At 35.2% G+C, this 24,551-nt stretch overlaps 1 protein-coding gene across 1 annotated transcript; it reads right to left on the bottom strand.

Annotated features, from left to right (window-relative positions):
• Positions 1–389: 389 nt before the first annotated feature.
• LOC133815493 (secreted RxLR effector protein 161-like) lies at positions 390–1,043 on the bottom strand. The gene has a single exon (XM_062248330.1). The coding sequence runs from the start codon at positions 1,041–1,043 to the stop codon at positions 390–392; it is 654 nt and encodes a 217-aa protein (XP_062104314.1).
• Positions 1,044–24,551: the final 23,508 nt, after the last annotated feature.

Genomic DNA, 24,551 nt, shown 5'->3' with positions numbered 1-24,551 from the left:
ATAAATGTGTTAACCTTATTGAGCTCATAACTTTGCCATCACAACCATAAGCATGTGCAATCTCGTCCATTAACTATATCAACATAGGATCAAAGCGATTTTCGTTGTATCAATCACAACTAAACCCATCAATGGTCACATATATCGATACAGTTAAATGACATAGATCAATCATGATAATGTGGTATGAAAATTACATGCATGGTGATCTATTCATGTCAATTTTCAATTGGTCATACTTTACTTTATAGAGATCAAAACTTTAGCTTAATGTACAAAGTGAAATAAACTGAATAACATAATTTCTGATCAGAAAAATATCCAATTATACAAGTTTCATGAAACACATAAAAAACACAAAGGATAATAAAGACAAACTCCCACTGAATCTAGATATCGTCATACTCTAAAACACTCATACGAGCAGTGTGCTCATGAAAGACCTTGGGCGACAAACCCTTAGTAAGGGGGTCTGCAATCATGGAGTTTGTACCTAAGTGTTCTATACAAATCTGTCCACTCTGTACCCTTTCTTTTACAACAAGGAACTTGATGTCAATATGTTTTGACTTTGTTGAGCTCCTGTTGTTGTTGGAATACAATACAGCTGACTTATTGTCACAATACAACTTAAGTGGTCTTTCAATTCCATCCACAATGCGCAGCCCGGTGACAAAGTTTCTCAGCCATATACCTTGGTTGGATGCCTCATAACATGCAACAAACTCTGCTGCCATGGTGGATGAAGCTATGAGTGTTTGTTTTGCACTCCTCCATGATATAGCTCCACCACCTAACAGATATATGTAGCCCGAAGTGGATCTCCTACTATCTTGGCATCCCGCAAAGTCGGAGTCAGAATATCCAATGATCTCAAAGTGATCTGACCTCCTATATGTGAGCATGTAATCTCTTGTTCTCTTCAAATATCTCATAACCTTTTTGGCTGCTTTCCAGTGATCAATTCCTGGATTGCTTAAGTATCTGCCTAACACTCCAACAATGTACGCTATATCCGGACGCGTACAAACTTGAGCATACATTAGACTCCCAACAGCTGAAGCGTAGGGAATCTTTTGCATTTCTTGAATTTCAAGGCTTGCTTTAGGGCATTGCTTAAGACTAAATTTGTCTCCTTTAACGACAGGGGTATCACCTGGTCTACAATCTTGCATGCCAAACCTTTTAAGTACTTTATCGATATAACTCTTTTGTGATAATCCAAGAATACCCCGAGAACGGTCTCGATGTATTTGAATTCCTAAAACAAAAGAGGCGTCACCAAGATCTTTCATCTCAAAATTTCTTGACAGAAATCTCTTGGTTTCGTGCAACATGCCTATATCATTTGTGGCAAGCAGTATGTCATCAACATACAAAACCAGGAAAACATGTTTACTCCCACTGAACTTGTGATACACACAATCATCAACAACATTCATCTCAAAACCAAACGAGAGAATTACTTGATGAAATTTGTGGTACCATTGTCGGGAAGCTTGTTTGAGCCCATAAATGGATTTGGTCAATTTGCAAACCATCGTCTTTGGATCTCCCGACACAAAGTTTTCAGGCTGCATCATATATATTGTTTCATCAATGTTTCCATTGAGAAATGCTGTTTTCACATCCATTTGATGACGCTCTAAATTATAATGTGCAACAAGTGCCATGATTGTCCTAAAAGAGTCCTTTGATGAAACTGGAGAAAAGATCTCCTTAAAGTCAACCCCTTCCTTTTGAGTATATCCTTTTGCTACAAGACGAGCTTTATACCTTTCACATTACCTTTTGAATCCCGTTTTGTCTTAAAAATCCATTTGCAACCAATCGGTTTCTTTCCTTCTGGTAATGGGACAAGCTCCCAAACTTTATTGTCTTGCATAGACTTATACTCTTCATTCATTGCTTCAATCCAATTTTGAGAGTTAGAACTTTTCACGGCCTGATGAAAGTTGATTGGGTCATCTTCCATCATTCCATTGTCATCCTCATGTTCTTGGAGAAATATAATATAATCATCCGAAATAGCACTTCTCCTTTCTCTCGTGGATCTCCTTAATGACACTGGTTCTTAAGGTTGTTGAGTTTGTTCTTCTGGAGTAATTACCTCATTTTCATTTGGGGGGGTTTGTTGAGGTTCCATATTCACTTTCTGATCAATGATAGGTGTAGGAACCTGAATATTGTCAAAAGTGATAGCAGAAATTGGGTTTGAATCCAATTCCTCTTCAAAAGAAATATCTCTAACCTTATTTCTCCCCCCAAACTCAACATCCTCGAAAAATGTTGTAGTACCCGTCTCAAAAATATTTTTAAGTGTGGGATCATAAAACTTATAGCCCCTAGATCACTCAGAATAACCAATAAAGTAGCTGCTCACTGTTTTGGAGTCCAATTTATTTTCATGTGGCCTATAAGGCCTTGCCTCAGCTGGATATCCCCAAATGTGAAAGTGCTTTAAACTAGGCTTTTGGCTTGTCCAAAGCTCATAAGGTGTTTTTGCAACTGCTTTAGTAGGTACTCTGTTCAGAATGTAAGCTGCTGTCTTTAATACTTCTCCCCAGAGAGACTCAGGCAAGGTAGAATGAACATCATGCTCCTTACCATATCCTTAAGAGTCCTATTGCGTCTTTCAGATACACCATTCATGCTAGGTGATCCTGGCATGGTGTACTATGGGACAATACCGCATTCCTCTAGGAATTTAGCAAACGGTCCTGGACGTTGTTCGCCTGAGCCATCATATCTACCGTAGTACTCACCACCACGATCGGATATGACGTTTTTAATCCTTTTGTTGAGTTGATTCTCAACTTCAGCTTTATAAGCTTTGAACACATCCAGAGACTGTGACTTTTCATGAATAAGATATAGGTACCCATAACGTGAGTAATCGTCTATGAATGATATGAAATATTGTTGACCATTCCATGATGCTGTAGGGAATGGCCCACAAATATCTGTACGAATCAATTCTAAGACATCTGTAGATCTGTTGGCACCTAATCTCTTAGTTTTGGTCTGTTTTCCCTTGATACAATTGACACAAACATCAAAGTATGTGAAGTCAAGAGACTCTAAAATGCCATCAGCCACAAGACGCTCAACTCTACCTTTTGAGATATGACCTAAGCGCTTATGCCATAACGAGGCTGAATTTTCCTTATTTAATTTGCGTTTAGTACCACGTGATTCCACATGCAAGGTTTCATTATAGAATGCAATTGTTTCTAGCAAATAAAGGTTGTCATAAGCATTCAAGTAACCAGTTCCAGCAACATTTGAATTTAAAGACAAACTAAATTGATTGTTTCCAAAAGAACAACAATATCCAAATTTGTCCAATAATGAAACAGAAATTAAATTCCGTCTAAAAGACGGTACAATAAAAGTGTCTTTTAAATCCAAATAAAAACCAGTTCCTAATAACAACCTAAAATGCCCAATAGCTTCAACTTCTATCGATTGTCCATCGCCCACAAAGATGTGTCTTTCACCATCACTTGGCTTTCGGTAGCTCAGGAAACCCTGCATAGAAACACTTATGTGAGTAGTAGCACCAGAATCTATCCACCAAGTGTTTCTAGGTACTAAAGATAAATTAACCTTAGAACAGACCAAAGTAAGAAACATACCTTTCTTTGCACGCCATGCGTGATATTTTGTACATTCCTTCTTCACATGTCCAGGCTTGCCACAAAAGAAACAACTTGTTGGTTCCTTATGTTGTTTCTTTTGCACTAGACCCTTAGCAGCTTCATTTTCATGCTTTCTTTTCTTGCCCTTATCCTTAGAGGCACTGGCCAAGTGAGCACTTTCAGTTTTATCTTGCTTCAACCTTTCTTCCTCTTGCACACAATGAGAAATGAGCTCGTTTAGAGTCCATTTCTCCCTTTGACAGTTATAACTAACTTTGAACTGATTAAAATGTGCAGGAAGCGATATCAAAACCATAAGAACAAGCAAATCCTCAGAAAGCTCGATCTTAAGTGCCTTAAGTTTTGAAGCAATTTGGTACATTTCCATAATGTACTCTCTAACATTTCCTCGACCCTTATACTTCATGGACATCAAGGAAGCCAGAAGTGAAGTCATTTCAGCCTTATCATTTCTAGCGAAACGTTTTTCAATTGCATCGAGGAAATCCTTGGCCTTAGTGATCTCTTCAGATTTTGTGCCTCCGAAGGCTTCTGGAATGCATTGTTGCATGATCATTAGACTCATGCGATTAGAACGATCCCATCTCTCAAACTCCATCTTTTCATCAGGAGTGCTTTCTGCAGTAAGAGGTGAAGGTTGTTCTTACCTTAATGCATAGTCTAATTCCATGCAACCAAGGTTTATAAGTAATTTTCCTTTCCAAGCCTTAAAATTTGTCCCATTAAGCATGAGAATAGAGTTAATGTTGGCAGTTATTGTGGCAGGAGTAGATGAATTAACTGAATATATAACAAAATAACAGAAAACAAGCTCACATAAGAATCCATATAAACACAATAAAATCAAATAATGGTTAATCCCATCTCAAGATACCAAACACATCATTAATATTAAGTCTTTGGACAGTAATATTAACTGTAAGCGGTACTCTTGTTGTAGCGATCAAACATTGACAATAAATTATGTCAAACAATATGCAATCTTTGGACTAACATATTATTCACAAAAAAATACCTTACAGTTGCCACATATTTATCACCACAGGTATGCATAAAATTCGGCCAAATATTAACTCACCTTTGGGTTAATTAATAAATGCATGAATTATATACACACTATTATCTTGATATTTTAATTAAATTAATCTACACAAAAGAGATCACTTTGGTGATATTTTGTTTCAATTGATTTAACTAAAATATAAGATATCCTTAATAAATTCCAAAACCAAAATTTGAATTTTACATTGTTGCTGAAAATTATTCCAAAATTAATAAACTGTATATAAGAAATATATACAGATAAGTTAATATAAGCAATTACTGAGGAATATAATATTTATCTCCATCAAACACCAAAATATAAACACAAATGACCCACTCGTTAATAAACTGTATATAAGAAATTAATAAACAATTCCTTATATACAGTTTATAGTATAAAGTTTATAGGAATTTCTTATATAAACAATTCTTTATATACAGTTTATAGTATACAGTAGGATTAGAATTAGCACAGAATCGCATGAACTAATAATATATATATATAAACGATTGCAAAAATTAATTTCATGGAAGACCAATACTACCATATATTCTCAAGAATTAATTCAGGGATGCTCTGATACCAAATGTTAGACTACTATAATCTGAATTTAGCCCTAATTAATTCAAGAGAATCAAACAATAAATAGCCAAAGGTTAGCGGAAGCGTACCGGAGTCCGTTGAATCGATTGTACAAGGCTATGATCTTCCGAATTTGCAGTCAAAACTTTTGAGAACCTTAGTCTCTTGATGATGGGGATTCAAGAGTGAAAAGATACGTACTGCAAATTGGGGACCATTACCTCTTTATTAATAACTAACAAATCAGTAACTAATCTTTATTTACTATTTCTAATTTGGCCCCTCATCAAATCAGAAATTGCCTTTATGGTATCCACATATTAAAATCATGACAATCATGCCCTTAAGTCATAAACTTTATTCCAAAATAGACCACAAAAATTTGACTCATTTATATGATGACCCAACACATTTATATATACAATTGGGGCCCTAAATAAATTCCCAACATGAGTTAGTCTGTAGGGTAAGCTAGTAACGAACAAATCAAAATACTTGAATAATACAATTAGCAGAATATTAATCACTAAAAATTAAGATTGAATTAACCTATGGTCAACGTTGTGATATGACTATATTAGATAATAATGATACTTCCTTATCTTATCAATAATCAATATCGGTCCAGTCCAATATAACAAAATACATCTGATCTTATCTATTTGGTCAATGTCTTGAATAGGACATCACACTTGATGTACAAGTAGATCTTATCATAGATTGCCGAATCAAAACAATACCACCACATATTGATGTTATTATGTATCCTGGAAAGATGGGCATGATGGACTAGCGGCTGTTGCTTTGAACAAGACTTTTGGCAATTGTGAAACAATAACAAAGAAAGTTGCAGCAGTTGCCTCAGCAATTGAAGGATAACTTAGGGCGATCAAGATCGCAATTGGATGGGTTGTCACTAAAGGGTGGGGGAACGTGGCTATTCTAAATGATTCCCAGGAGGTTGTAAACACCCTGAACAACAAATCCTCACCACCTCAAATCAATGGAAAGTTTGGTCTATTTATGCAGATGTAATATCGAGTCTGAACTTGTTTAATTTTTGTAGTTTCTTTTAGGCTTATTAGGATTCCCCACCCCCCCGCGAAATATTACCAATCCAAATCGTGCCTCTTGAATTTTTCAACTTGTTAAAAATTTCCCCTGAATTATTCACGTTACTGAAATGTAAGACTTCCGTCCAATTTTGCTAACAGAATGGTGATATGGCAGTTTGGTGGCCGATGTGGTATTGTCATGTCAATGCCTAGTTTATAATATAAAGAATAAATATGATTTTTGCCTCTCAAACTATTACCATTACCAAATTGTATCTCCTGAATTTTAAAAATTTAAAATTAAACAATCTTTTGAATATTAAAAAAAAACCAGTAAAATTAAAAAAAAATTGATGGTGACAAAAAATTGGCTTGGGTGTTAGGCATGCGTCAGAATGAGCTCAAAGTTGGTTGGGTAGCGACATCGTCGACAGACTGGGCTCATGTGGGTCCCTGGCGACATTTAGCTTTGCTGTCGCCTATATCGCATTAAGTGTTTATTTTGTATGATTTAATTTAATTTAAATAAATTTTTAGTTTAATGCTTTTTATATTTTCTTTTAAATATTCAAAATATTGTTTAAATTTTAAATTTTAGAATTCGATATGCATAATTTGGTAACGGTAAAAGTTTGTAGGGTAAAATCTTATCTATTTTTTAAATTATACACGTGACAATTAACATCAGCACTCCAATGTCGCCATATCACAATTCTGTTAGCAAAATTGGATGGAAGTCCTACATTTCAGTAACGTGAATAGTTCATGGAGAATTTTTAACAAGCCAAAAAATTCAGGGATACAATTTGGTAGTGGTAATAGTTTGGGGAAAAAAATCCTTATAAGCCTTTATTTTATATTAAGTGTGATGATAATGTAATTGCCGATGGTATGGCTAAAAAGGCTAAGATTGCTAGCCAAAATGTTGGATTGGATATAATATGAGGGAGGGACCCCTCCTGTGGTTCCCATGGACTTGTTCTAATTCCTTAATGAACTTTTTCCGTTCCAACAAAAAAAAAAAGCAAGCCTAGTCGTGACTATAACGTGAAGGTCCATTAATAATGAATCCGCTTGCAAGGTTGGATTAGTTCACGTTGTGTCATGCAAAATTAGCCGCTTTAAATCCTCTAATTATTTTGGAAAATATTTTGAAATAAAATATTCATTTGTTGATAAATGAGGAAGTAACCACAAAATAAGATCAATGCCTTGTCTTATGGAAAATATCCATTAGGGAAGTGGTTATATCTTATTTACTATAAATATGTTGTAAAAAATAGGGAATATACTCATTTGGTACTCTGTGTTTTTGTAAAGTATTATTTTGATACCTTCTGTTTTCAATAATGATCATATGGTACTCTGTATTTTAAAATCATTCATATTTGGTACCCTAAACTCAGATTTGATAGATAAAATTTTGTCAATATGATCAAACTGTCATCAATTATATGTAATTATGTAATTAAATTTAAATTTGTAACTTACATAATTGACAGCAGTTTGATTAAATTGATAAAATTTTATCTATCAAACCGGAGTTTATGGTACCAAATATGTACGATTTTAAAATACAGGGTACTATATGAGTATTTTTGAAAACAGAAGGTATCAAAATGATATTTTACAAAAACATAAGGTACCAAATGAGTATATTCCCTAAAAAAAATGATACAATTCGCTTGAATTGTAATTCGAAACTAAATTAAATTCTGATTTAAAAGATTGTTGTGAGTTATTCAGAAATAATATTTGATTTGTAGACGTGTATTTCATTAATATCCAAACTATATAAAAACCTCATTTGTTCTTTCATTGTCTTTCCAAGCATATAACCAATGTTGTTTAATTTTATATTACTGTGGTTGGTATATTCAAGTGTCGAAAAAAAATTATTATTTCATTTAATAAAAAACTAACAAGAAAATAAGAAACAAAATTATTTATTTATTTAGATTTCAGTTTTTAATTGAATAAAATTAATAATACATTTGACTAAAATTGATCAGCTGATATAATGATATATAAAATAGAATAATAAATAATAGGGTAGTGAAGTAGTATTTTTTTTTAATAATAAAAAAATATATACAAAGCAAGCTAAAAATGTTTGAAAAAGTAGGACAAATTTTTTGGGACATGAATTTGTGGAGAAAAGAATTATGTGTAGATATATTTCGTCACACACTACAGATAGATAGATAGCTGGCTTTTGGGAAGCAGATAAGGAGGAAAGGCTTTCTGTTTCTGCTTCCCAATACCTCAAATGGCATTTTCCCGATAAACAAACAAGACAACTACTACTCCATACAGTTGCCTCAGCTTTCTCTGACCTTTACCTCAAACATTGCTCTTCCCCTCAGTCGCACATTATCATCGTTTTCTCCTTTCGGATATGATTGCACACATTTCATGGCCAATTCCTTATTTTTCTACTAAATAAAGATAGTCATATATGGTGAGTTGGTTGCAAAATTAATGAGTTATCTTTAAGACAACATATCTTTTTGTTATAAAAAAAGTCGTGCCAGCTGACATTTGAGTTTTGAGTATGTTTGGCTCAGAGGAAAAGAATGAAAAAGAGTGAATATTACAGAGAAAATGAAAAACAAATATATGTTTGAGAGAAAAGTGTAGAATGAATAATAGCATCAAAAGACTTAAATATATTTTATTGAGCATATTTTTCTTCTCTTCATAAGTGTCATAAATTTCGGTCTTTTTTTTTTCAAACGAGATTCATCTTATTATGTACTATAGACTTTGTTTAATGTACTATAAATTTAGTTTGATATATTTAAGCTTCTAATAATTAACAATTGGTTTTCAATCCCATCATTGATTCGAGGATAAATTCGGCCCTCTACTAATATTAAAAAAAATATATATGATCAAAGACAAGGTTTTTCTTTCTTTCTATTATACTTGTTTTATCCAAGTGTTTTTTTTTTCAACCAAACATGGTGTTATTCTTTTGATGTGTAACACATTCTTGATTAACTTATCAGGCTTGGATGACGATAGAATGCATTAATTGTTTTTGGCCTTTTCTTCTTCTGATCAGCTCAGTGGTTGTGGAATGTGAACATTATTAGTATAATCATATGATCATAAAGATAAAGAAAAAAAGCCAAAACAAATCCAATCAAAGGCTAAAAATATCAAATAAAGGCACTCTCTCGTTATTCATTTTGCTTACTACAAGCTTCCAAATATAAAAGGGAAAAAGCAAGCAAGAAAGGAAAATAATCACGTGTTGTTCCTTTCACCATGTATTATATATGGGAATTTTTAGTTTCTATACATCTTAACACAACAAATATTTTTAATGTGCCAACTTAAATATTCCTCCAATTAATATGCCCCCAACTATGTTTCATACAAAAATATCCTTTTTATAAACACTCATTCTATTAATATACACCAATGATTAATTTTTGTACTCTTACATAAAAAATTTAAGGCTTTAAATATGTTAAACGTGTAGATCTAAAAAAAAAATACTAAAATTAAAAAAATGAACTAAAACGGACATTTAAGCAAAAAATTATGGCTCACAAAATTTTTATCAAATTTCACCGCAGAACATCGATGTACCATCGGTTTTGTATCATTTTGGCAAAAAATCAAGTTTTAATGATTACATTGCAAAAGTATTGAAAAAATATCGAAACAACATCGGTTTTGCATCGAAAAAGTATCGTTTTGGCAAAAAAAAAAAAAGTTTTCATTATTGCATCGATTTTCCATTGAATTTGTACAGTTTTGGCCAAAAGATCAATTTTTGTGGATGCATCGCAATTGCATCGAATAAGCATCGAAATAACACCATTTTTGTACAAAAAATAAATGAAAACGATGCTATTTTGATGCTTCTTCGATGCATCCACAAAAATAGATTTTCTGGCTAAAACTGTGCAAATTCGATGAAAATCGATGTAATTTTGAAAACTTGTTTTTTTTTGCCAAAACAATGCTCTTGTGATGCATTCATGAAAACTTGATTTTTGGTCAAAATGATGCAAAATCAATGGTACATCGATGTTATATCGATGCTCTGCACTGAAATTTGACGAAAATTTTGGTGAGCCATAACTTTTTGCGTAAATGTCTGTTTTAGTTTTTGTTTTTTTAATCTTAGTTTTTTTTTCGAGATATACACGTTTAGCGTATTTAAAACCTTAAATTTTTTATGTAGAACACAAAAATTAATCACGAGTGCACATTAATGTATGAGAGAGTAAGAAGTTTAATAAAAGAGGTATTATAATCAAAATTATATAAAATAAGAGATGCCTATTAAATTGATCATATATATGAAATAATCTCTTTTATTAAATATAAGCTGAAATTTCCCTGTATAAATATATTATATTTTTGGTTCAGCTATTATTTATTTTTGAATGGTTAAATATGTGGAGGTAATTGGGATTGTAATGGTAATAAATTACAAGATATATATAAAAGAAAAAAAGACAAGAGACTATGCAACATCATAGATGGATGGGACAAGAGTTTTGATTTTGAGAAAAAAGAGTAACAATTTGTCTTGTTAGAACAAGTGTCATGACTCAATGTTTAGTTCAACAAATATATCGTACGTAGTAGCAGCAGCAGCAAAACCAATAGGGAGACATCCATATTTTTTTTTTACTTTTCTCCTTCTAATTGGACTGACCGACTGAGTCATAAACAATAACAAATAGAAAAAGAAAAGAGGTTAGTTTAATTTGGTTGATGCCTTTCGTTTTCGTTATATAATTCCACGTCGGTAACAATTAAAAAAAAATCATTTTTTTTTCTGTTTATTTAATCAAAACAATAAAAACAAAAAAATTGTTCTGTAAACATATTTGTCTTTGCTCTTTCCTCTCTGATCAACTTATGACCTAGATTCCCCCAAAACCTAAACCATTGTGCAAATCGGCAAACGAGCTCATGGCCATAGTTGCCAACTATCGTTTGGTGACATAGATATGTGGCAAAACCAAACCATATTTTTTAGGGAATTTTTAAAGAATATGGCTTTTATACCATTATGGTGTAAACATATAGGATTATATTTTTACTAATTTGTATTAGAAAATTTCTTAAAGAAAAAAATAAACTATGGGAAACACAATTACAAGCTAATTAAATATAGAAGCTAAATTTAAACCAAAACACATCAGCCAACACAAAGGTACTATTGCAAAATTAGCTTCCACTCTTCTCTCTCTCAAACTCCAGCCACACCAACCATTTCTCTCTTCAAAATCCAGCCGCACCATCCCCTCCAGCTCCGGCGACCCCATCCAGCACCAGCGACCCTGCGTTCGAGACCCCAGCCTGAGCCCCACCATCCGAACCCATCCCCACGACAACCCACACCTAGACGCGAACCACCCTCCTCATCTCCATCTCTGTCGTCGATCTCGAGATCCAACACCACCCCTCTGCAACCCGACCCCCTACCCAACACTCCAAGCTGAGAACTAAGAACCCAAAAGCTCCACCCTAGACTCATTGCACCCAGGGGAGTCCCAGCCCCGAGTGTCGGCCCATTTTCAGATCTGATTTTTTTTTCTATTTTCGAGGTGATGCAAGGAGGTGGTTGGTGTAGAGATTCGGCAATGAGAGGCAGGTGGCGGCTAGGGTTCTTGATGAGGGAAGAGAGAAAGGTGCGAATCTATTTTTTTTCCTATCTTCAGGTATGTGGTAACTGGTTACCTTCCCGTTCTTTGTGTGTATATTTATGGGGGTAACTGGTTATCTTTCCGTTTTGATGTGTGTGTATATTTCTGGGTTCTTAGTGGTAACCGATTACCTTCACGTTAGGATGTGTGCGTGTATTTTTGGGTTCTTTATGATAACTGGTTACCTATGTTACTAAAATCATAGTTACTTTTTATTTCTTTTTTAATGAAGTGTTCTTCCTATTTTTCCTTCAAATTTGATAGTTTTTTTTTCTTCCATATTTAATATGAGTAAACCGTCACCTCTTTTATGGTAACTTGTTACTCCTCTTGTGGCAGAATGTTACTAATTTCAAGATAACTAGTTACCCTTCCTGGTACATATTATTTAACATAGCTCTAGGATTTTATTTTTACATAACTGTCAAAGATCAATCAAGTAACATGTTACCTTACCCAGGATTTGAAAAAGAAATGTACAATCTAAAAAAAGGAAAATAATGTTTATAATAAATAAAAAAATAAATACAATTCATATTAAAAAAAAATTACAAAACAACCAGAGAAAAATTTAATATAAAATTAGTAATATAAAAAAACAAATAAGCTAAAAAAATAATAATTAAATTACAAACATACCATTACAAATTAATAAAACTTGAATAAAAGTAAAACTATGACATAAATCAACTTTTATACAAAAAAATATATGGAAAAAAACCCATAAAAGTGAAAAATTTCTTAAAAAAAGTCATAGATTAATTTTTTTTTTTTTGTAAAAAATACCATATTTTTACACTATTAAAAATCTGATATAAAATGTAATTTCCTTTATTTTTAGCTTTAAATTAAAAAAAATGAAATAATAAAACTATAATCGAAAACGTTTGATGAAATTAGGCCTAGTGTCCATTTTGATATAACCTCTTTAATTTATACCCACCTTTTAATAGTCTTTGTTTTATACCCATTTTTATAATTGATGTCCCCATTATACCATTTCTCCCACCCAAAACACTAGTAGCAACTTTTCACTCTCTCACGCCACAGACCCATCGTCTTCTCCGCCCCTCCAACATTGGCAGCCCCTATTGATCTCACCCACTGTCGTTGCCAGCCACAACTAATCAAAGAAACTTCATCCAAGCTGTGCATGCACTGCCCATAGCTCTTTCATTTCACAGTTCTTTTCCTCCAATACTCACCTATTCAGCCCTCTGTGTCTCCTCCAAGCTCTAGTATATCTTCTCTTTAGGAATAGCTACCATCTGTTTGATAAAACTTCTCAATGAGATCTTTGAATTTGAAGCTTAAAAGTTTTTGAGTTGAATGTTATTGGTACATATATATATATATATATAATAAATTCTAAAAAATTATGACAACGGATGAGTTTGAGAATAAATTCTTGTAACATCTTTATGTATAAACTTTGAATTAAATAAATTATTTGGGTCATTAATTTGTGTAGGTCGAATCCTTGGGTTCTACTACAGTGATTGTTTTAAGGTCTTTCTCTTTTTTATATATAAAAAATAAAAATCAATGATGTTTAGATTATTTGTACATCTTTTCTATATAAAAAATGTGCAGATAACGAATATTTTTTGTTTTAACGGTTTTTTGGTTAACTTTAACTGAATATTTTAAATATTTAACGGAATATACTTTTAAAATTAATTAAAAATATATATTTTTAATTATATTAATATAAATTCAAATATTATAAAATACCATTATTATATTAATATTTAATATAATACTACATATATAATAATTATATTAATATAAATTTAAATTCAAATGTTATAAAATATTATTATTATAATAATATATTTTACAAGACTTGATATTTAATAATTATATTAATATAAATTTAAATGTTATAAAATATTATTATGATAATAATATATAATCCTAATTGTTTATCATGATTTCAAAATTATAAAATATTATTTGTATAATAATATTTAATACAAGACTCGATATTTAATACTTAAATTAATATAAATTTAAATATTATAAAATATCATTATAATAATATATAATACATAATCTTAGTTTTTATTGAAAAAATGATCATTTATGTTTAAAAATACTGTCGTATTATATATATATATATAATTATAAACAATGTTTTAGTTTAATTTTTCATTTAAAATGTTTATGTCATTTTTTATATATAATATTGTTTATTTATTTTTATATGAAAATAATACAAATTTAATGAATATAATTAATAGATTCTATAAATAAAACTAATGAAACGTTTAATTATACCTAATATATATATATATATTAGATACAAGCAACGTGCAATATGTATGTTTGCTTAGTTTTATTTATAGAATTTATTAATTATTTTTATTAAATTTATATTAATGTCATATAAATTTTAAATAAATATTCTATTTTAATTAAATAATTTATTTATTTTTGTTTAAGTTTATGTTTGTTCTAGTTTTTGAATTTAGGAGTGACAACAAGATATTATATATTATATGTTTAATGTAATATTAAATATTATACGTGGATTTTAAATTTAAGTTTCTTGCTAGTTTTTTTAAAAAGTAATTTGTTGCTAATTGACAGTAGATTATATTATATGTTTAATATGATATTATTCTAATGAGTGAGTTTAAGTTTAATTAAATTTTATTTAAGTTATAAAATATATGATTTTATTACTTTTTAAATAATTATCATTGTAAAATATCTAAAAAATATCATATTTTATTTTTTTTAATTATTTATTATTTTTAAATAATTATCATTGTAAAATATCTAAAAAATATCTTATTTTACTTTGTTTAATTATTTATTATTTTTAAATAATTATTATGGTAAAATATCTTATTTTAATTTTTTTAATTATTTATTTTATTTTATTTATGTTACACCCAGATTTCGAACTATGTTAATTATGACCTCGAAGGTTGGATTCGCAAATAAGTGGACTCATAAGGTTGGAAACATGCTCCAGGATTGTATGTCGAGCTTGCAGGATATAGACGACCTCGAGTATGGTAACCTCGAAGTATTCCTGATCTCGAAAGATAGCTCCGGGAACACACTCATCTTTAGGGACCACTTCGGATCAGGGATCCCGAGCTCGACGCACATACGATCTCGAAAGCCATGTGGGCTCGTGAGATGTTTCTAGCTTGATAGATGACGGGAAACCTGGGAAGCTAAAGCCTTAGAGATACGCGATAACCACCTTGAATATCTACAAGTGTTATAAATATGAGATGTAATCCTCATTTATTATTGTAAATCCCCTAGAATCGTGGGATATTATTTGGTCAGTTATACGTCTCCTGGTCTTCAGGGGACGTTTCCTTTTATATCTGATTATAGGCATTTAAAGCCATTTATTTTATTTATACAAAAAGAGTAACTACCCAAAATATGTGGGATAGTATTCTGCAGCCTTCTCTATAAATAGAGAGGCCATGCACCATTGTAAATGACCAAAAATTTTGATCCTTGAGAGAAAACTCTGGAGAATTCATTCTTGAAGAATTCCTAGAGATAATCTTGGGTTTAATAACAAAGACTCGTGGACTAGGCAGATTTAACTGCTGAACCACGTAAAAATCGTGTGTTTACATTGTTTTATTTCAATTGGCCATTATCAACTATTGTTTATGTGCTCTTCTTTCACTGTTTGACGAAAAACGGCGTCAACAATTTAAGTTTAAGTGTTTACAAACTACCGTTAAATATAAGAATATTCCGTTAAAGTTAGCATTAAAAAAATAAAAATAAAACTGTTAAAACCAAGAAATTCCGTTATAGAAAAGAAATGTAATATTTTAATCAAAAGCTGATGAAAAACATAGCTGGTAATTATGACTTTGGTCTAAAAGATCATGACTCATATTTCTAAATTTATATATATATATATATCTTAATGGTTTCTACCCATGGATGGTTACTTTAATGTTAACTATTGGATTAAGATAAATGGTCTATATTTATAGTTGTTAATTAATATTTCTAAAAATAAATTTTGATTTTTTCAAATTTTTGGAAGGATTACCTAATGAAAAATATGTATTTATTATGAAAATATAATATTATAAATTTTTCATTTTTCAAATGCATGTCAATTTCTAAATATAGCTAGTGTTTCTCATTAGTTAGAAACACCATTAATTATGGCAAAAAAATAATTAAATTCGAAATTAATGTAGAAAAAAAAATTTAGCTGTTGGTGACTTGATATACTAAATCACTATATTGTCACATCATCATAATTGTTAATACATCTATGGATAATAATCATTAAAAAGTCTTTCATATATATTTATACTCTCAAGATTTGTTGTCCTTCAAGATTTGGGATTTTATGTACACACTAATTTCGTGGTATATTATTGTGTGTATTTTTATATATGTATATTTATATGGGAAGCAAAAGTTAAAGGTGTGTCATAAGGTAAAGATTGATTATTTATATATGTGTAGTATATACATATATGTGTGTGTCATCACAATAATAGGAGTATTATGGAAAGGGAGATATGATTACTTATTAGTCAAACCATGTGATTTCAATAATAGGTCATAGCAAAAAAGTGTGATTGCTTTATCAATTTTATTTTCTCTCTTCTATGCCATAAAATAATTTCAAATGTCAAGAACTTCATTATACTTTATACACTTCTAACTCTAGTTTAAAATTTTTGAGAAAGGAAGAAATGCTTGTGAGAGTTTTGTAGCTAGCTAACCTAGGCAACAATGGCAAAAGAACAATTGAAAGTTCTAAACTGATTAGACTTTTTGATGCAATTGTTTGATTGAACTATATTCAAAGTTTACAATAGTATCTATAATTTATGTTACACCAAAATTTCGAGATAAGAAGTTATGACCCCGAAAACTGAGCTAATCAGGTGTGAGCTCGAAGCATATGCAGTCATCATATGATCCAACCGTCGGACCTCTTTGAACGACCTTGAGGATGTATAGCATCGAATATTCTCTGAGCTCGCAATGGCATGGTACGACACTTGAATATATTTTTACTGATTGCCTTCAAGCGAGGGGTTCTAGCTCGGGAAGTACAAGCTCGAATGTGACAACATCGTTTACATATACTTGTTCAGAGCATAAGCGAAGCTGGGCGGCGAGTTCGTGAATGACTCATGGTCTCGACAAACTCAATGCCAATTAGTGATCTCGAAGATTTGATGAATCATCTAGAATAATCAGTTATGTCTGAACATGTTTATTGTTGTACTATCTCTATATCCAAGGGATATCATTTAATCTGTTATCCGTTATCGGTTATCATGTGACGTTTCCTTGTATGTAGGATGTCAATTAAATCCTATCATTTAATGGATTATATTAATTGATTTATAGAATATATTCCCAAAATATGTGGGAATGAATTCTGCAACATTATCTATAAATAGAGCAGGAAGCACCATTTGGAAGGGCCTGATTTTTTGATTTCTTGAAAGAAAACTCTGGGCAATTCTTCTCTGAAAAGTTCCCAGGAAAACTCTCAAGTCTTAGTAAAAAAGACTCGTGGACTAGGCAGAGTTAACTGCTAAACCACGTAAAAATCTTCTGGTTTTCTTCTTCATTCATTTGCACCAATATTTCACTGTTTAATTGCTCTACTATTTAAGTTGACGAAAAACGACGTCAACAGTTTGGTGCTTTCATTGAGAGCCATTAAACAGTACGTGTGTGAGTCTGTTCAGTCAGAGAGCCTCCCGCATCATCAATGGCAGCAAATGATCCCAATGTTCCTGAGGAGGAAATTTTAGATGAAGCTGAGTACCCCCGACGCCCTGGAAAGCAGCCTATGGTGAATTCAGATCCTAATGAGAGGAGTGGTTCATCCGACTCTCGGGGACCACTAGCCCTAGGGACGAAGAGGACATGTACTATAATCTTGAACGATATGTCTCGATAGTGGAGGTCGAAAATCGCCAATTGCGAAAGCAGTTGGCAGAGGCTAAGAAACACAACGAAGAGCTAACTAGACTAGCTGCTGAAGCGCAGGCGGCTCAGACTCCACCTCCGCTAGATTCCCAGGCTCTGCCTCCGCAGGACGTTCACGTTCCACCACGTAGGCCTCGAGGATGGCCACGCAAAAACACCGCCACCCGAAGAGCGGAGCAACCTCCACCGCCAGCGTAACAACCTGCTCCGCCGAGAACTCAGAGAAGTAACCGGGCTGAAGGCCCTACCAACCTAACTGTGGAGGCACCTGCCGGGGTAGGGAATAATCGAGCTCCCTCGAAGGCTTGGACCCAAAATCCTGGTACCACGCAGAATATGGCAAAGCCTGATCGAGCAAACTCAGGGCCTTCTAGGCCCCGTAATGGATGGCAGCCACCATCACCAATAAGGCATCCCTCGCCTACTCTGAGGAACGCACAACCAACCCATGGTGATAAGGAAAGGCGAGCTGGGCGAGGGGGTGGAAATGGGAAACTACTAGGGAGCATAGGGGTCCCCAACCCACGAGAAGCCAAATGTCTTGATCTCACACTATTGAGACGAGGCAACTGGCAAGAAATCCACCTCGAAACAACCATGCAACGAGCCATGTCAGTGAAGGCTTGGGTGACACTAGATCGGTTAGTATATATGACTAGGAGCGTAGAAACATTGGAAATCGAGGTGATCACCCAGATTTGTGGAAGCATTTAAGCCTTAATCGGGGGCATGACAATCCCCCGAATTCAGGCTTGAAAAACCATCTCAAAGGGCGCAAGCACCCCGCGTCGAGACGGGGAACTGGAGTTGTAATCAACGATAACCAGTTCCCGTTGATTCAACTTAGACCCATCGTAGATCGAGTCCAAGAAAGGATTGAGCAGTTGGAAAGAGCATTCAGGCACTTACAAAATGAACAGAGTAGGGAGAGGGACGATGAGTTCGATGAAGAACTCGAACCCTTTGCCCCACACATCTCTAGCACTTCGTTCCCTTAGGGATTCAGAATTCCTCATGTCCCATCATTTTATGGGAATTCGGATCCATACAGTCATTTAAGTACGTTCAATACAATCATGCGAGCTAGTAATGTGGGCTATGCTCAGATGCATGCTGTTCCCAACCTCGCTTACGGGACCAGCAAAAAACTAGTTTGAAAAGTATAAGAAACATTCAATTGCTTATTGGGATCAATTATCAAGAGATTTCAAGAAACAATTCAAGGCCATGGTCGGCATTAGGCTCGAGGCATCCGCCTTGACCAACGCCGACAACAGCCAAACGAAACACTAAAAATTTATCTCACAAGATTCAATTTGGAAGTCGCTCGAGCTCGCGATGTCGATGACAGCGACCATTTAATGGTTGTCCGAGCTGGAGTAATGCCTGGAAGTCTTCTCTGGGAAGATATGCAAAGGAAGTCAGTAAGGTCCTTAACCGAGTTCAATCGATGAGCTCAGAGGTTTGTTAATGTAGAAGAGGCGAGGTCAGCGTTGAATATGACCTCTCAGCCCATAACTACAACAACAAACACAAACTCTGCCTCGACCTCGGCGGATCCTATGACCTCAAAACCTTCTAGGGACAAACCTTCTAAAAGAAAGAAAAATGAAGGGAATAATCCTGAGGCGGAAGGAGGAATGAAGAAGAAAGGGGAAAGGTATTTCTCCGTATACAAGGTGTATACCGAGCTCAATGAGTCTCGGGAGAATATCTACCTGGCTAATGAAAACCAGGTCCTTTTCAGAAGGCCTGACCCCATGAGAAACCAAAAGGCGAAAAGAGACTCCAACAAGTACTGCATATTCCATAGAGATATCAAACATACAACCGATGAATGCAGACAACTAAAAGATGAGATCGAAGGATTGATCTCGAGAGGATATTTTAGGCAGTATGTAAAAAACCAAAACCCCAATCAGGCTTCTACTAGCCAGAGGGCAGCAGCAGTAACACTTGCCCAGAATAATAACTCCCGAGCAAGGGAGGACGAACGCCCCCCCCCCCCCCCCCTCCCCGATTGATGGAGAAGATGTCATAACCATCTCGGGGAGACCACATATTGCAGGATTGGGCAGGAACGCCCAGAAAAGATATGTGAATGAGCTGAAAACAGGTGACAGGCCTCCCTACGAACCCAGAGCTCCAAAACAACAAAGGGTTGAATCTCAACCCATAACTTTTACTGAAGATGACGCATCCCATGTATAGTTCCCTCATAATGACCCGTTGGTCATAACCCTTCAGCTCGCGAACAAGAGGGTACACTGAGCCCTGATTGATAACGGGAGCTCAGTAAATATCCTCTACAAGGCCTCTTTAGAAAAGATGGGACTCGCGCTTTGCGACCTAAAGGCCTGTGCAACAACATTGTATGGCTTTTCAGGAGAAAGGATTGCCTGTATGGGATCCATCAAACTTCCCGTAACCTTAGGAGGCTTCCCAGTCTCGACAACCAAGATGATGGAATTCATAGTGGTGGATCTTCCATCGGCCTACAACGTACTGCTCAGGAGACCCGCCCTAGTAGGGTTGGGGGCAGTTTCGTCCGTTAGGCACCTAGCCATCAAGTTTCCAACTTCTAGTGGCATCGGGACGCTGAAAGGGGACCAGCTCGCGGGAAGGGAATGCTACAGCATTTCCGTGAGGGGAAAGAAGCAAACAAGTGCACAAACACCCGTAGTAATTCGAAGTAAGGATGGGACAGTCTTCGAGATAGACGAAGAGATCGGTCCAAGAATAGAAGAAAAGGCTGACCTCGAGCCTCTAGAATAGCTCGAAGAGGTCAAGATCAAAGAGGGTGATCCCCCAAAAACTGTGAAGGTAGGGAAAAACCTTCCGAAAGAAACAAAGTAGCAATTAATTTGCTTCCTGAGGAAGAACCAGGATGTTTTCACATGGTCACATTTGGACATGGTAGGGATAAGTCTGAATGTGATAAGCCATGTCCTTAACATTGATAAGAGCTTCCCCCTGAAGCAACAAAAATGAAGACTCCTGGACGATGACAGGAAGAAAGCCTTGAAGAAAGAGGTCGATAGATTAAAGGCGAATCGATTTATATGAGACGCCTTCTACCCTGATTGGGTCGCCAACCTGGTACTAGTTGCAAAACCTAACAGAACGTGGTGGAATTGTATTGATTACTCTGACCTTAATAAGGCATGTTCTAAGAACTGTTTTCCTTTACCTCAGATCGACCAGCTCGTAAATGCCACAGCCGGGCGTGGACTTATGTCATTCATGGACGCTTATTCTGGATATAAACAGATTGCCATGCATGCCCTGGACCAAGTGCATACGAGTTTTGTGACAGATAAAGGGTTGTACTATTAAAATGTCATGCCTTTCAGACTCAAAAATGATGGAGCCACCTACCAAAGGCTCGTAAATATGACGTTCTCCGAGCAGATAGGTAATAACATGGAAGTGTATGTTGATGATATGTTGGTAAAATCTAAACATAACAACCATGTGGATGACCTCGAAGAATGTTTCGCCGTGCTACGAAAGTACAACATGAAGCTCAACCCCAAGAAATGCTTATTTGGAGTATCGTTGGGTAAGTTCCTGGGCTTCATTGTGAACGTGTGGGGAATAGAGGTTAATCCTGACAAGATCCAAGCATTAATTGACATGCCCTCACCTCAAAAACATAAAGATGTCCAAAGTTTGACTGGACGAATGGCGGCATTAAGTAGGTTTATCTCGAAATCTACAGACCGCTGTCTTCCATTTTTCAACTTTCTAAGAGGGGGCAAAAAATTCGAGTGGACAGAGGAATGCGAGCTGGATTTTCAGGACCTTAAGAAGCATCTCGCTGAACATCCTATCTTGTCGAAGCCTATCACAGGAGAAATTTCGTACCTATATCTCGCTACAACCAAGCATGCCATCAGCGCCGTGCTCGTCCGAGAAGATCAGAAGGTACAAGAACTAGTGTACTACGTCAGCAAAAGGTTGCTGGGGGCAGAATCGAGATATCCATTAATGGAAAAGTTGGCTCTCAGCCTAATCCACTCATCTCAAAAGCTCTGACCTTATTTCCAAGCACACCCTATGTTGACCGACCAAACACTACTGCAAGTCTTATCGAAGCAAGAAGCCTCGGGCCGATTATTAAAGTGGGTCGTTGAGCTTGGACAATTCGAGATCACTTATCATACGAGAACAACCATAAAAGGACAGGCTTTGGCAGACTTCATAGTGGAATGTACTGGAATGACTGACGACGAAATTGTAACCCCAACCCGTGAGCTGTGGAAACTTTATGTCGATGGGTCCTCCAACAAGAATGGGTCGGGGGCAGGAATTATATTGATCACTCCAACAGGAAGTCGATTTCACTCCACCTTAAGGTTTATCTTTGAAGCATCTAACAATGAGGCTGAATATGAGGCTCTATTGGCCGGACTCTGAATAGCCAAGGAACTCAAAGCTAAGGCGATACATTGCTACAGTGACTCGCAGTTGGCGGTCAACCAAATTTTAGGGGAATACCAGGCTCGCGGAACAAAGATGGCTGCTTATTTAGAAAAAGAAAAAACAACACTCGAACATTTCGAGTTCTATACAATAGAGCAGGTTCCCTGAGAGTAAAATTCAAACGCAGACGCCCTAGCCAGGCTTGCCACATCCATCGAAGTCGACGAGCTAAATGTTGTGCCAATCGAGCATTTGTCGACACCCAATATAAGCGAGCCTGAACAGGAAGATGTCTGCATGATTAACTCTGAGCCAACGTGGATGACCCCAATAGTTAATTACCTTGAAATTGGCATTCTCCCAGCAGAACGGAACAAGGCTCGGAAACTGATGTATCAGATTCCCAGATACACTATTGTGGAAGGAAGGCTATATCGGAGAGGATATTCTATGCCACTACTCTGATGTGTAACTCCACCCGAGGCCAAGAAGATCCTTGAAGAGATATATGAAGGATTCTGCGGGGACCACACTAGGGGACATAGCCTATCAAAGAAAATTATACGAAAAGGATACTTCTGGCCCACTATAAAAGTAGACTCATTCACTTATGTCAAGAGATTCGATAAGTGCCAACGATTTGCCACAATCCCGCGAGCTCCACCTTCTGAGCTAACTATGATGACCTCCACATGGCCATTTGCATTCTGGGGAATTGATCTCATAGGCTCATTGCCAACTGGAAAAGGTAGAGTTAAGTACACAGTAGTCGCGGTAGATTATTTTACAAAGTGGACCGAGGCCAAACCTCTGGCAAAAATCACCTCAAAGAAAGTCTTGGACTTTGTGGTGAAGAACATAATCTGTCGATATGGAATGCCAAGGAAGATATTATCAGATAACGGTACTCAGTTCGACAGTGAACTGTTTACCAATTTTTGTGAGAAAAATGGGATAATAAAGAGCTTCTCCTCTGTCGCCCATCCCCAAGCAATGAACAATTCGAAGCCATAAATAAGACTCTAAAAAGTTTTATGAAAAAGAGATTGGAAGAAGCTAAGGGAAAATGGCCCGAGGAGTTGCCCCAAGTCTTGTGGTCCTATCGAACCACAACTTGCACTTCAACAGGACATACCCCTTTTCCTCTGGCATATGGATGCGAGGCTATGTTACCAATTGAGGTCAAAATACCCACTATTCATAGCCATGCTTATGATCAAGCCTCGAACCGATCCCAGCGCGAAGTAAGTTTGGACCTGATCGAAGAAAAATGGGACAAAGCTCAACTAAAAAATGCAGCATAGCGGCAGCGAGCTACCCGACATTTCAATAAAAAGGTTCGGGACAGGAAATTCGGATTGGGAGACTTGGTGTTAAGGCGCGTGTTCCTAGCTACACAGGACCCAGCCGCTGGCGTGCTCGGGCCTAATTGGGAATGGCCTTATCAAATCGAGTCAGTTATTCGACCTGGCGTCTACAAATTGGCAAGATTGAACGGGGAATTGGTACCACGAGCATGGAATGGCGAACATCTACGACCTTAATATCAATAGTGTAGGAATGATGTCTCCTGTAACCATGCTTATTTATCTATACTAAGCTTCTAAATTGTTCAATTCTGAATAAACTTCATTTTCGTCTCAATATGTTGTATTTTTTGCAAACTCTCTTAATTTAATAACCTATGGTCACACTCATAGGATATTAAGGGGGCATCAGTGGTATACATACCATAAGTTTGAAAAAATTTCTCAAAAATAAAGCAGGCAAATGTCTGGATTGTTAACCGGATTATTAAAAGTGTTTGGATATAATCAAATGCGCGAGCTAAAATTTGGACATAACCAAATTATATGAAGTAAAGAGTTTGGATATAACCGAATGTGTGAGCTAAGATAATTTGGACATAACCGGTTAAAAGTGTTTGGATATAAATGTGCGAGCTAAAATTTGGACATAACCAAATTATATAAAGTAAAGTGTTTGGATATAACCAAATGTGCGAGCTAAGATAATTTGGACATAACTGGATTATTAAAAGTGTTTGGATATAACCAAATGCGCGAGCTAAAATTTGGACATAACCAAATTATATAAAGTAAAGTGTTTGGATATAACCAAGTACGCGAGCTAAAATTTG

This window comes from Humulus lupulus, chromosome 2 (assembly GCF_963169125.1).
Source record: "Humulus lupulus chromosome 2, drHumLupu1.1, whole genome shotgun sequence".
Taxonomy (NCBI): domain Eukaryota; kingdom Viridiplantae; phylum Streptophyta; class Magnoliopsida; order Rosales; family Cannabaceae; genus Humulus; species Humulus lupulus.
Note: the sequence above shows the minus strand (reverse complement) of the source record. Positions and strands in the feature narration are given on the sequence as shown.